Source organism: Plectropomus leopardus, chromosome 18, assembly GCF_026936395.1.
Source record: "Plectropomus leopardus strain MGB_pleo_1.0 chromosome 18, ASM2693639v1, whole genome shotgun sequence".
Classification (NCBI taxonomy): Eukaryota; Metazoa; Chordata; class Actinopteri; order Perciformes; family Serranidae; genus Plectropomus; species Plectropomus leopardus.
The window spans coordinates 30,656,714-30,670,149 of NC_142193.1; the positions used below are offsets into that span (position 1 = coordinate 30,656,714).

The following is a 13,436-nucleotide window of genomic DNA, read 5'->3' on the forward strand; positions in this document are numbered from 1 at the left end:
AAAGCAGCCAAAGCACAGATTGGCCGCCTCAACAACGGAGGAACGGAACATGGCCCACTCAGACTCAATGTCCCCCGCCTCCCCCGGGACATGGTCGAAGCTAGCAGAGCTAGCTCCTGCAGTTGAGGATCAGACCACCAATGTCCCCGCCTTCGGCTGCTGCCCAACTCACATAGCACCCAACCCCTTTGGCCCCTCCTATGGGTGGTGAGCCCATGGGAAGGAGGTCCCATGTTGCATCTTCAGGCTGTGCCCGGCCGGGCCCCATGGGTAAAGGCTGCGCCACCAAGCGCTCGCCACTGAGCCCCACCCCAGGCCTGGCTCCGGGAGGGGCAGCGGGGGGAACGCAGAAAGAGTCCAAAAACTTCACAATTTAGCATGCCAAAAAACTGGCCAAAAACGCAATTAGTACAGCCTGTCGAAAATGTCAAATTTTGACACGTCGTAAAAATAGCCAAAAACAACATATTATAGCTTGTGCAAGCACGTTATAGTATACAAAGTGGGAAACACGGCCAAAAATGGCCAAAAAGCTACGGTGGCCCTGAAGTGCATCGGAGAACATACAAATGCTAATAAGAAAACACAATTTAAATCAGAAAATGCAACATTAACTTCTAACAGGTTGTGTTTTGTGATTTGTGCTTGTGTTATGATGTGCTTGTGATTTGTCTTTGTGTTTTGCACTTCAAGGCCACCATAGATTTTGCAACAACAGTTTTTGGGACACGTCAAATCTTGACATTTTCCCTGTCCGCATCTCCTGTGTGTCTCCTCTTGGGGGATCCAGGGCAGCTCTCGGAGTACCTCTGTTACTACCCCCCCTTGGTTTTTTTGTGAGATTCTATTCACTCATGGTCGATCAAAGCCAAGTAGCAAACAAAAAGTTTGCTTTCATCCAGCAATCTGTTTCTTTATTGTCTTGTTGAGAGATGAAGAGGTGAACACCAAGGGATGGTAGAAAAAGGTTAAAACTGCTTGAGGCAGGCTTTATTCAAAGATAAAAATGTCAAAAGCAACAGTTTCCTCGCTCCCTTTTACAGGAGTTACGTACAACAACAACACAGCAGAAGCACACAAGCACAAAAAGCCCCAAATAGCACACACAGTGATCTGCTGTTCCTCTTTATCTGGAAGTCCATCCCGTCATCACCCCACTCTCCGTCCTTCCTCATTGGCTGGCTTTGGGATGGCATGTTCGAATAGAAGCTTCCACCTGCTGCTGCCCGGGAGTTTCTACCTCTCCTCATGTGCTTTCCTGTCACTGATTGCTGCTGCTGCTGATTAATGAACATGTAAAACATGCTCATAAGCCAGGGTGCGGCCGTTTGCATGTTCATGAAGGGGTTAGTTTCCTTTAGGGGGAATGAACAGCTTGGGTTAGGATCTGGATCCAAGTTTCCATTTTTGGCTGGACTCTCAACAGACATATTATACTGTGTCATTTTCTGTGTGTTTTTCCACATGCCATATTATGGTGTTTTGGGACATTTTTGCAAAATTCTAGGCCCTGGCGTGTTTCAGCACGCTATTTTATACGATTTTCTGCTTTTTTTGGGGGACGTCAAATTTTGACGTTTTTCGCCATGCTATACTTTGGCATTTTCGTTTGGTTTTTGCAACATTCTATGCTATTGGGGTGTTTTAGCACACTATTTTATGTGGATTTCAGCTGTCTTTGGGACATGTTCATTTTTGACATTTTTCGCTATGCTAGTATGTCATTTTTGGTCATTTATTCGACATGCTATATTACAGTGTTTAGGGCCGTTTTTAACAATATTCAATGCTATGGCGTGTCTCGGCATGCTATTTTATGCTGTTTTCAGCTGTTTTTGGGACATGTCAAATTTTGACATTTTTCGCCATACTATACTATGGCATTTTTGTTTGTTTTTTTTCAATGTGCCATATCATGGTGTTTTTGGCCGTTTTTGCAACATTCTATGCTATAGCATGTTGAAGCACACTCTTTTATGTAGTTTTCAGCTGTCTTTGGGACATGTCAATTTTTGACATCTTTCTCCATGCTAGTATGGCATTTTTGGTCATTTATTCAACATGCTATATTATGGTGTTTTGGGGAAAATTTTAGCAACATTGTATGCTATGGCGTATCTCTGCACGCTATTTCATGCAGCTTTCAGCTGTTTTTGGTATAGTGTTAAATTTTTGGGTTTTTTTTTCGACATGCCATATTATGGTGTTTTTATGTGGGTGTATGGATATTTATGTTGTCATGTTTTTAAGTGACTCATTCTTTTTCACTATTTATTTTATCTTATACATTTTTTAGTTGTATTGATCGCTTAGCAGTGCAAAGGAATTCTGTTGTATTCATCTTTACAATGACAATAAAAATATTCTGATCCTGATTTTGTGTCGTTTTTGGTGACATACAAGACTATGACTTTTTGGGGTCATTTTTGACAGCATAGTATAATATGACAGTTCAGGGTCATTTTGGATAATTTTTGATGACATTCTTTTAAGTCACCATAATGTCCCGTTCCACCTCTCAACTTTGGCATCAGCAGAGAAAAGGTCACAGTATAATCTGTCTGTCTGTTCCACAGACTGTAAATAAAGATGGACACCATGGGAGCCCGCCACTGTGTGTGTGAGTGTGTCGCCCCCTGCTGTCTGTCTGCAGTACAGCTCAGAGCCTCCTTATTAGTGAATAATACTCCAAAATAAAAACTCCTAGTACACTCTCTCTGTGTGTGTGTGTGTGTGTGTGTGTGTGTGTGTGTGTGCTGACTCTTGTCTCCCTGATGTTTGTTTGTATCATCACTTCAGTCTGAATAACTTACTACATGAAACTAAGCGGTGAAAGGTGGAACTCACCCACCTCGGATATCGCCACTGTGCAGGCTCCGCCTCTACATGACATCATCCTCGATCCTCCAATATTTTAATCTCAGCGGGTCAGAGGGGCGTGTCGGCCATCTTTATTTACAGACTATGGTTGTAACGGAGAGCTGAGCAGGAACAACCAATCACAACAGTCCCTTCATTCAGTCGCTGTGAAAACAAGAAACTGACAGTTAAACGTCATAAAACTCTTTATTAAATAAATGAAACATGAGCCATGACTCCCACAATGCATCACTGTTCTTTAGAGACACCACAGTCCTCTGGGCGCCAACAATCAGTCAGATCCCACTCTTCATCATCAGCCTCCTCTTCATCAGCAGCAAACTCCCCCCAGGACAACTGGTTAACCTGACACACACACACACACACACACACACACACACACACACACACACACACAAACACAAACACACACAAACATTAACACACACACACACACGTTTTTCTTCTATTCAGTGGTGCAAGAAATATTCAGATCCTTGACTTAAGTAAAAGTACTAATACTGAAAATACTCTGTTACAACTTAAAGTCCTGCATAAAAAATGGTATTTAAGTTAATAAGTATAATTAGGTAAAAATATACTTAAAGCACTAAAAGTTAATATACTAAATGCAGAAAAAAGTACTCTCCACACATGTTAAATTCTTAGAACCAAAAAAGAAGAAAATCACAAAAAACAAACAAAATTATTTTAATATTTTTTAAAACATCCCAAAATTTCAAATTTTTTGAAAAAAAATAAAATTCTAAATAAAACACCTAAAAAAACCCCTCAAAATAATAACTGCATTTTCAAAAAAACTCCATCAGAACTCAAAATTATTTAAAATAAAAACTAAACTTAAAAAACTTAACTTAACTTAAAAAAAAATAATCAAAAAAATGAAGCGAAACAAAATGAAACGGCATGTTGCCCAAGACGCGCAGACAACATACTCCGCCATCCGGAATAAAAACCGACACAACCGTGTGTCTTCTGCTGTGTGGTTTTTAGCGTTTTCTATTTTTTGTTTAAATTAATGGTGACTTTTTTTTTTTTTTTAATTTGGTAATTTCAAAAATAATTTTGACAATTATCTTTTTTTGTGTGTGTGATTTTTAAAGAACGTAGGTTTGGAAGACCAGTTTTCTTTAAAAAATGACCAGTTTATCAGCCAGAAACTGTAAAAACAGAAATTATCTTTGGATCTTCAAATTTCCTTGAATATATCATTAGTTATTCTACTAATTCTACAAAATTCCAGGACTTTTCCAAAACTTCCATTTGCATATTCCATGACTTGTCCAGGTTTTTCATGACTGTATGAAGCCTGTTTTAAACAGCAGCGCAGACGCTGACAGTGCGGTACAGTGTACCAGTGACTCAGCGTTTCTGACAGCAGGTGAATTTACCTGAACGACTCCTTCGGCCTCATCACCCAGGAACTGATCTGAGGTCTGTTTCACCTCAACCATCACTTTACCGTCACCTGCAGACACACACACACACACACACAGACGGGTCAGCTCACTGTGACACACCTCAGCAGCTCTCAGATCAGTGCACAGCATTCAGAGTATTCAGAGTATTTGTACACAGTCAGTGAGTACCCAGCAGGATGAGCAGCACGCTGCTGAAGGCCTGAACCAGAGCTCGCTCTCTCGCCAACTTCTGCAGTCTGCAGCGTTTCTGAATCAAAACATCTGGACCTGCAAACACAGAGAACGACTCAGCACAAAGAGAACGACTCAGCACAAAGAGAACGGCTCAGCACAAAGAGAACGACTCAGTACACAGAATACGACTCAGCACACAGAGAACGACTCAAAACAAAATGAATGACTCAGCACAAAGAGAACGGATCAGAACAAAGTGAACGACTTAGCACAAAGACAACGACTCAGCACAAAGACAACGACTCAGCACAAAGAGAACGGATCAGTACAAAGAGAACGACTCAGCACAAAGACAACGACTCAGCACAAAGACAACGACTCCGCATAAAAAGAACGACTAAGCACACAGACAATGACTAAGCACACAGAGAATGACTCAGCACACAGACAATGACTAAGCACACAGAGAATGACTCAGCTCAAAGAGAACGACGAAGGTGAACCTGGACTCACCTGTGCAGGTGAAGCTGTCCTCCACCACGGCTGCAGCTCTGGTGGTCTGTCCGTGACGGGGGAAGCGGAGCTGCAGCAGACAGCCGAACTTCAGCCTCCTGCGTCTGCCTCCACCCTCCTCCTCACCTTCTTCTTCTTCGTTGGTGAGCTCCTTTAGCTGAGGACGGCAGACACAGATAAGAAGTCACCTGCAGTCACACCGACTCACCTGAGAACCGCTGGGGTGTGTGTTTCACTCACTGCGATGATGTCAGAGGTCCAGCCGTTGAATCCCAGGCAGTGATTGGCCAGTTCCAGGCAGCGGGCGTGGCTCAGCGGTCTGCAGCCGTCTGACAGGAAGTGAGGCGTCTGTCTGGAGCTCAGCCTCACCTGAATAACACAGCAGAAGAAGAAGAAGACGACCCTGGTGAGAGGCTGTGATAAATCACAGAAGAAGAAGACGAACCGTTGAGTGGCGACCTTGAGCGGAGCGTTCTGGATCAGCGGGCGTCCGTCGGTCTGCCGCTGAGCCTCCGAGGCCTGAGCGGCAGAGTAGAACTTGATGAGGGCGTAGAAGCCGGGCGGGCCGAGCGCGGCGTTTGGACACACCTTCAGCAGGTGGAGAGGACCGAAGAACGAGAAGACACGGTGCAGCCCGTCCTGAAGGACAACACACGACTGTTAAAAAAGACCCGAACCCCCAAGATGAACTTTTTCTGAACATTTTTGTGATTTTTTTACTTTAAATGGTTTTTGGCTAATTTGTTTTCTTTGGTGAATATTTTCTTTAAAAAAAATTGGGCACATTTTTTAAAAAAATGTTTTCGTCTTTTCTTTTTATTTTTGTTAATTTCTTTTCTTTAATTTTTTTATTTCACTCAAAAATTTTAGGCATTTTTTTATTTCTTTCCTCACAAAAGTTGACAATCTTTATTTCTGTAAAAATGTTTGGTGGGGTTAGTGGGTCATTTTTTTGTTGTTTGAAAAATTTTGTGGCATCTAGCATCTTTTTTCATTAAATTTTTTGTTTTGTTTTATTTTTCCTTTCAAAAATGTCTTTTGCTTGAACCTTTTTCATGCAAAATCTGGGCATTTTTTTATTTAAAATTAATTGACTTTTTCATAAAAATTGGGTTTAGTTTATTTTTTTTAATTCTTCAAAGAATTACAAAAATGTGTTGATCTTTTTCTATAAAAGAAAAATGTTGAAGACTTTGAAGGCTGGTTTTTTTCAGGTGGACTCACGTAGATTTGAGCCTCGGGTTGACTCGGCTGGATGTCCCACACAAAGAGAGTCTTGTTGCTCTCCACAGGAACCCTGAACTCCAGGACGTCCACCTCCATCACACCTGCAGCACAGAGTCTGTCTTTACTGGGAGGACACCAAAACCACCACAGTGTCCATCACTTTATTTCCACTGTCAATTAGAAAATGTTTGGGGGGGCCACCAGGGACCCTATCAGGGGCCAGATTTGGGCCGCGGGCCGTGGGTTGAGTCTCACTGCTGTAGATCAGAAAGAGGCACGAAGTGGAGCTTACCGAGCGAAAAGTTTTGGATAAAAACCTGAACCAGTTCACACACACACCGAGACACACACAAACACACATACATACACACGCACACACACACACACCGAGACACACACACACACCAAGACACACACCAAGACACACACATACACGCCGCGACACACACAAACACACATACATACACACATACACATGCACACACACACACACACACACCAAGACACACACGCACGCACACACACACACACACACACACACACACACACACACACACACACACACACACACACACACACACACTGAGACACACACAAACAAACACACACACACCAAAACACACGCATACACGCCGCAACACACACACACACACACATACACGCCGCGACACACACAAACACACATACATACACACATACACACGCACACACACACATATACACACACACCCCAAAACACACACATACACGCCGAGACACACACAAACACACACACACACACACACACCAAAACACACACACATAAACGCCGCGACACACACACACACACACACACACACACACACACACACACACTGAGACACACACACGCGCGCGCACACACACACACACACACACAAACAAACACACACACACCAAAACACACGCATACACGCCACAACACACACACACACAAACCGAGACACACACATAAACACATACATACAAACACACCCCAAAACACACACATACACGCCGAGACACACACACACATATACACACACACACCAAGACACACACGCACACACACACAAACCGAGACACACACATAAACACATACATGCAAACACACCCCAAAACACACACACACACACAAACCGAGACACACACTGAGACACGCACACATACACAGACACACACAGACACACACACAACGAGCAACATACACCGAGACACACACACACACCGAGACACGAACACACACACAACACACACTGAGACAGACAAAGACACACACACCGGGGACTGTCCTCACTGCATGACGTCAGTCCGGTCACCGGCGGCTCTTTGATCGTTAGATCTGATCTCGGCTCTTTGATCTCTTTTCGGTCTCTCACCGGAAAAACAAACTCACAGGATTCCCCGCGCTTCCGCCGAGGGGAGGGGCTACACATGGAAGTGACGACATCTCCGCCCGACCAATCACGGAGTCCTCATTCACTGATGTCATGTGTTTAACCCTTTGAAGCCTGAAGAGCAACAACACGAGACCCAAAAACGAGCCAGAAATCAACAAAAACGGCAAGAAAATGATCTGACATTAGAAACATCACAATAAAATAAAAAAATACATTAAATTAAACTAAACAAGATACCTTTAGCACACAATAATAATAATAATAATAATAATAGTAATAATAATAAAGCTATAACTTATCGGTAATAAACTAGATCAAGACAGAACAAAAAGAAAACATAAATGAATATAGCTAGATAGATGAACATTTTGTCAGAGACAACATAGGGGATTTTTTTCCTTTAAAAGAAAAAAAACAATACAAAGAATCAAACAAAACAAAATAACAATTATAATAACAACAACGACAATAATAAGTTAACAAATTAACTCATTTTAACAAGCATACGGCCCAAAAATGAGCAAGAAAGTAGTCAAAAGATACAGCACAAAGACCATGACTCTGCACAAACAGCACAACTAAGTCAAGAAAATTACCTTAAAATAATAATAATAAAAACTTAAGTTATATATATATTAATATGCAATATATGCATGCTATATACACATATGACATTTGTTTCTGTGACATCATTTTAAATATATTATTATTAAGAATTTTAAATACAGTTTTCGGGACATTTTTTTGGTCATTTTATTTTTGTTTTCAGATTATTTCCCTCCTTACCTCCTGAATTACGTCAGCAGGTGTGACGTCTCAGCGTTGCATCATCATCGACGGTTTCCTTGACGACCAGAAAGTGACATCGAGGCTGACGTCACCTGCGAGTCAAGCTCCGGAGACACAGGGTGGTGCCTTCAAAATAAAAATCTTTGATTGATCAGTAAACACAGGAAGGTTTACGGTCTCTCTGTTTGGTGTCTTTCACTCATTTTAAGCTCCCCTGAGTGTCCCCTGAGTGTCCCCAGAGGACAAACTGTCTTCTCTGCCGTCTACTGGTGAGGAGGAGAAGTGTCTATTTTTATTCTGAAGAGCCGCGCTTACTGTGCGAGGCAGCGGGTTTGGAAAATGAAAGTGAAAAAGGGACTTCACACCGGCAGAGGAAAACTTCCCAGAGACACAAAACACAATAACTTCACCTCACCGGGAATACACACCGACCTCACCGTAATGATCAATAAACAATATCATCAATAATCACTCGAAACATCAATAAACACAAACACGACGGTTTAAGGGAGTCAAGTAATGCAACAGAATAATAATTTATCATTATTCAGTGAGTCATTTTACAGTGAGGACTTTTACTTTTGATACTGTAAGCACATAATAACACAACAATAATAACAACAACACGACGATAATAATAATAATAATATCAATAATAATAATAACATTAATAATAATAATAATAATAATAATAATAATAATAATAATAATAATAATAATAGCAATAGTAATAATAATAATAACAACAACAAATAATAATAAGCAGGATCAAGACAGAATAAAATGATAAATATAGATAAATCAAACATTTCCAATAGATTTTCTTCTTTCTTCTTATTTTCTAAATGCTTTTATTTTGGGGGATCTTTTTCTATTTTTTAAATTTTATTAATTTTGAAGATGTCACCAAACTTGCCACATTGAGTTTAGAAGGAATGTTTTCTTTAAAAAGATATTTTAAATTATCTTTTTGTTGAATTTTGTTTTACCTAAAACATTTTTGGCGATTCTTTTAGTAAAAATAATACAATTGTAGACACATAATAATAATAATAATAATAATAATAATAATAACAACAATAATAATAATAGTCAATATTATGTAGCGAATTGTGTCTTAAATGAGTTTTTATATCATGAGCACTTTAACTTTTCACTTCTGCAGGCTGATCTCAGAGATCATAATTCTGGTGGAACTGATGTTTGGAGTTTATTCTTAAAATCTGTTAAATTCAAACTGTACTGAGCAAACACTATAGTGAGTATTTATGTTGTGTTCAGTGTGTGTGTGTGTGTGTGTGTGTGTGCTAAGTGTGTGTGCTAAGTGTGTGTTGAAAGGGAGAGTGAAAAGCCAAAGTGGGACTTTTTGGCTGTTTTCTGTTTCCTGACTGGAATATAAGCAGCCTGTCAGACCCACTGACACACAAAATCTCAGCCTGGAGACGCCAACAACCTCACCTGGATCACAAACCTCACCTGGATCACAAACCTCACCTGGATCACAAACCTCACCTGGAACACCTAGATCACCTTCATCATCCTCACCTGTATCCTCCTCGTCTTCATCATGTTGAGCTGGGCCGCTCTGCTCCTCGTCCTCTGCAGCTCCCTGAGCTCTGTGCTCTGCTGTGATTGGCTCAGCCACTATGGTCACCTGAGCAACACCTCGCTGATTCTGCTGCGCCACATGGTGAGTACTCCAGGGGCCTTGAAGGGATGCCATTAGTCCTAGAATAAATTTCAAATATTCCAGATTACATAAAGGCTAAACATGCACAGTACTGTGCAAAAGTCTTAGACCACCATAGAATTGTTGTTTTAGAAAAGTTGTAATGTATACATTTACTGCTTAGTCCCTTTATGAAGATACAAAGAATACAGAGAACATGTACAATGTTTTAAAACAGCAAAAAAGTCCAAACAAAATAGCTTCCTCTAACTGAAGTCAGTATTTGGTGTGAAACATGGAATCATACAAACATAACAAAACGCAGCTCAAAAAATCAATACTGAGATTCGGACACGTCTGAAATGTTACCTGGTGTAAATACACCTGGTTAGTACTGTAAATAAATATTGCCTGAGAGAGTTCAACACATTGTGCCTGGAAATGCAGGTCACAGCAAATATTTGCGACTTAAGACTGATGACGTTTTATTCTGAAATATTTGCATTTTGATACTGTATACTGGTAGTATTTTAGTAAAAAGACTACTGAGAAATAAATGTGTATTTTCATTATAACTTTGCTAAAATAGTTCCCTAAGACTTTTGCACAGTACTGTATATCAAAAGTATGCAAAGGAACAGACTGTATATGTTACGGTAAATACACACGCATATAAAGTATATAAACACCATAAATATATGAAAGTTTGTAAACAGGTATATTTGTGTTTCAGGGTGGCGAGCTGACGAGACAGGAGTGTCCTGTTCCCTTCCCATACAGACTCTACGAACGGATACGGAACTCCTCGGTAATCAATCGATCAAACAATCAATATATCCATCTCATGTGAAGAGTCATGTTTATGACGTCAGCTCTGTCAGCCAATCAGAGAGTTAGAATTCACACCTGTGTGTCTCCGTCCAGGTGGAGTCCCAGCTGGTTTTCATCAAAGACAGTCTCGAGCTGATCGCTGGTCTCTATCACCATGACAACCGCTCCTCCGTCGCCTGGGACACCGACAAGACGGAGCACTTCCTGATGACCATCCACAGACAGATGGACGGACTCAGCAGCTGTGTAAGTGGATGGACACTTCCTGTCCTTTCTGCTCAGTTAGTCCCACTTCACTGCCAGTCCTTGACTGTCCTCCTTGACTGTCCTCCTCCTGTTACTTTGTCCAATTTGTCTCCTCTTTATGTCCTCCACTTCATTTCCTTTTACACCTTTCACTCAAACTTTTACCTCCAAACACAGAAAAACATCCTGATCTGTGTTTTTGTACTTCAGGTGTCCACCAGCAGACTAGCAGACAGCAAACTGAGAAAATACTACAGAAGACTGGAAACCAGTACTCTGTACCGCACTGTAAGTACTACTACTGTGATCATACTAACTGTAACACTGCTATTAAGTTTTATTTCTGACTGTAGTACTGTGTGTACAGGGCGTAAGTACCGACTGTAGTACTGTGTGTACAGGGCGTAAGTACCAACTGTAGTGCTGTGTGTACAGGGTGGTAATACTAACTGTAGCACTTTGTGTACAGGGTGGTAGTACTGACTGTAGTACTGTGTGTACAGGATGGTAGTGATAATTTTAGTACTGTGTGTACAGGTAGATAGTACAAACTGTAGCACTTTGTGTGTGGTAGTACTAACTGTAGTACTGTGTGTACAGGGTGGTAGTACTAACTGTAGTACTGTGTGTACAGGGCAGCAGTGCTAACTGTAGTACTGTGTGTACAGGGAAGTAGTACTGACTGTAGTACTTTTTGTACAGGGTGGTAGTAGTGACTGTAGTACTGTGTGTACAGGGCTGTAGGACTAACTGCAGTACTTTGGGTATAGGGCGGTAGTACTGACTGTAGTATTGTATGTACAGGGCTGTAGTACTGACTGTAGTACTGTGTGTACAGGGCTGTAGTACTGACTGTAGTACTGTATGTGTACAGGGCTGTAGTACTGACTGTAGTACTGTGTGTACAGGGCTGTAGTACTGACTGTAGTATTGTGTGTACAGGGCTGTAGTACTGACTGTAGTATTGTATGTACAGGGCTGTAGTACTGACTGTAGTACTGTGTGTACAGGGCTGTAGTACTGACTGTAGTACTGTGTGTACAGGGCTGTAGTACTGACTGTAGTACTGTGTGTACAGGGCTGTAGTACTGACTGCAGTACTGTGTGTACAGGGCTGTAGTACTGACTGTAGTACTGTGTGTACAGGGCTGTAGGACTAACTGCAGTACTTTGGGTATAGGGCTGTAGTACTGACTGTAGTACTGTGTGTACAGGGCTGTAGTACTGACTGTAGTACTGTGTGTACAGGGCTGTAGTACTGACTGTAGTACTGTGTGTACAGGGCTGTAGTACTGACTGTAGTACTGTGTGTACAGGGCGGCAGTGCCGGGTCGTGGGAGCTCATCAGGTGGGAGAGCAGACGTCACCTCCTCCAGCTGGACCTGTTGGTGGCGTTCATCAGAAAATCAACTGCTGCCAGCGGGAGGCGCTCTACACCGACTCCACGGCAACACTGAGACACTTCACTGTGGACAAACGTCCTGTGTCAACATGTCTTCCGTCTCTCTGTGAGAGACAACTGTTAGCTTTTTTTGTCATTCTATCTATTTATTATTTATTTATTTATTTATATGTCTTTATTTATCACCAAAGTTATTTATTTTGTATTTAAAGATTCTGAATCTGATTTTACTTGAAAACATTTTATAACTGACAACAATAAAGATATTTCACGCATCTCGTCTTTGGAGTATTTTATGGGGGGGGGCAACCCTGACCGTTAAAAGAAATCATCATTGGATTTCAAATTTCAACACAACTTGTGTCGTCATACCGATTTGTGAAAACAAAATTCCAAGACTTTACCAAAACTTTCAAGGTAATTTAGTTTCCAAAACATTACGAGGCCTGGAAAATGCTATTTGCCAATTTCATGACTTCAGGACAATGTGAAGTGCTGAGGGACAGAGACAGCAGAGAGAGAACAAAGACAGATCTATTTCTAAGTGGGGACACAGACCTTTGAGGACATCACCATGAGACACAGTTCCTTTGAAAACACCACGAACAACTTGTCCTCCTGCATGTCCTCGTCTCACCTCCTGTCCTCTGTGTGACAGGACAGATCAATACAGCACTGCACCTCAGCATGGACCACCAACATTCACCCAGGTGAGACCCAGCTAGACCCAGTATCACCCAGTATCACCCAGTGACACCCAGTATGTTCCAGTATGTCCCAGTATAGAGTAGTAAGTGCCAGTATATCACTCAGTAGATTAAAATGAGACTTAACGCATCACAAACCATCAGCCAATCACGTTGCAGGAAGTTAAACCTTTGAGGTCA

The 13,436-nt window shown here is 41.4% G+C and overlaps 2 protein-coding genes across 4 annotated transcripts; one reads left to right on the forward strand and one right to left on the reverse strand.

Moving 5' to 3' along the window:
* Positions 1-955: 955 nt before the first annotated feature.
* On the reverse strand, positions 956-7,654 carry rdm1 (RAD52 motif containing 1). 3 transcript variants are annotated; one of them, XM_088091341.1, is made up of 10 exons: positions 7,510-7,654; positions 6,213-6,316; positions 5,448-5,627; positions 5,229-5,357; positions 4,989-5,145; positions 4,470-4,568; positions 4,272-4,348; positions 3,103-3,225; positions 2,852-3,024; positions 956-1,355 (listed from the first exon to the last, which is right to left on the reverse strand). In XM_088091341.1, exons 1-8 carry the CDS (start codon positions 7,646-7,648, stop codon positions 3,109-3,111), a joined length of 1,002 nt encoding a protein of 333 aa, XP_087947467.1. In that variant the 5' UTR covers positions 7,649-7,654; the 3' UTR covers positions 956-1,355; positions 2,852-3,024; positions 3,103-3,108. The 3 variants fall into 3 exon arrangements, with proteins under 3 accessions (XP_087947467.1, XP_087947465.1, XP_087947466.1); XM_088091339.1 differs by having other exon boundaries at positions 7,492-7,645; XM_088091340.1 differs by lacking the exons at positions 956-1,355; positions 2,852-3,024 and having other exon boundaries at positions 3,048-3,225; positions 7,492-7,645.
* A 2,200-nt stretch (positions 7,655-9,854) lies between these two features.
* Positions 9,855-12,805, forward strand: ifnphi1 (interferon phi 1). The gene is made up of 5 exons (XM_088091342.1): positions 9,855-10,091; positions 10,804-10,878; positions 10,995-11,147; positions 11,358-11,435; positions 12,464-12,805. The coding sequence occupies exons 1-5, from the start codon at positions 9,969-9,971 to the stop codon at positions 12,602-12,604; spliced, it is 570 nt and encodes a 189-aa protein (XP_087947468.1). The 5' UTR covers positions 9,855-9,968; the 3' UTR covers positions 12,605-12,805.
* Positions 12,806-13,436: the final 631 nt, after the last annotated feature.

What these genes read in the sequence shown, in the direction of transcription:
- rdm1 (XM_088091341.1), bottom strand. Translation starts at nt 7,648, where the DNA reads ATGTGTAGCCCCTCCCCTCGGCGGAAGCGCGGGGAATCCTGTGAGTTT. An exon ending in TCCAGAACGCTCCGCTCAAG is followed by an intron (nt 5,358 to 5,447) that starts GTCGCCACTCAA and finishes TGTGTTATTCAG; the next exon opens with GTGAGGCTGAGCTCCAGACA. An exon ending in AGGCCGAAGGAGTCGTTCAG is followed by an intron (nt 3,226 to 4,271) that starts GTAAATTCACCT and finishes TGTGTGTGTCAG; the next exon opens with GTTAACCAGTTGTCCTGGGG.
- ifnphi1 (XM_088091342.1), top strand. Translation starts at nt 9,969, where the DNA reads ATGTTGAGCTGGGCCGCTCTGCTCCTCGTCCTCTGCAGCTCCCTGAGC. An exon ending in TGGACGGACTCAGCAGCTGT is followed by an intron (nt 11,148 to 11,357) that starts GTAAGTGGATGG and finishes TTTGTACTTCAG; the next exon opens with GTGTCCACCAGCAGACTAGC. An exon ending in CCAGTACTCTGTACCGCACT is followed by an intron (nt 11,436 to 12,463) that starts GTAAGTACTACT and finishes CTGTGTGTACAG; the next exon opens with GGCGGCAGTGCCGGGTCGTG.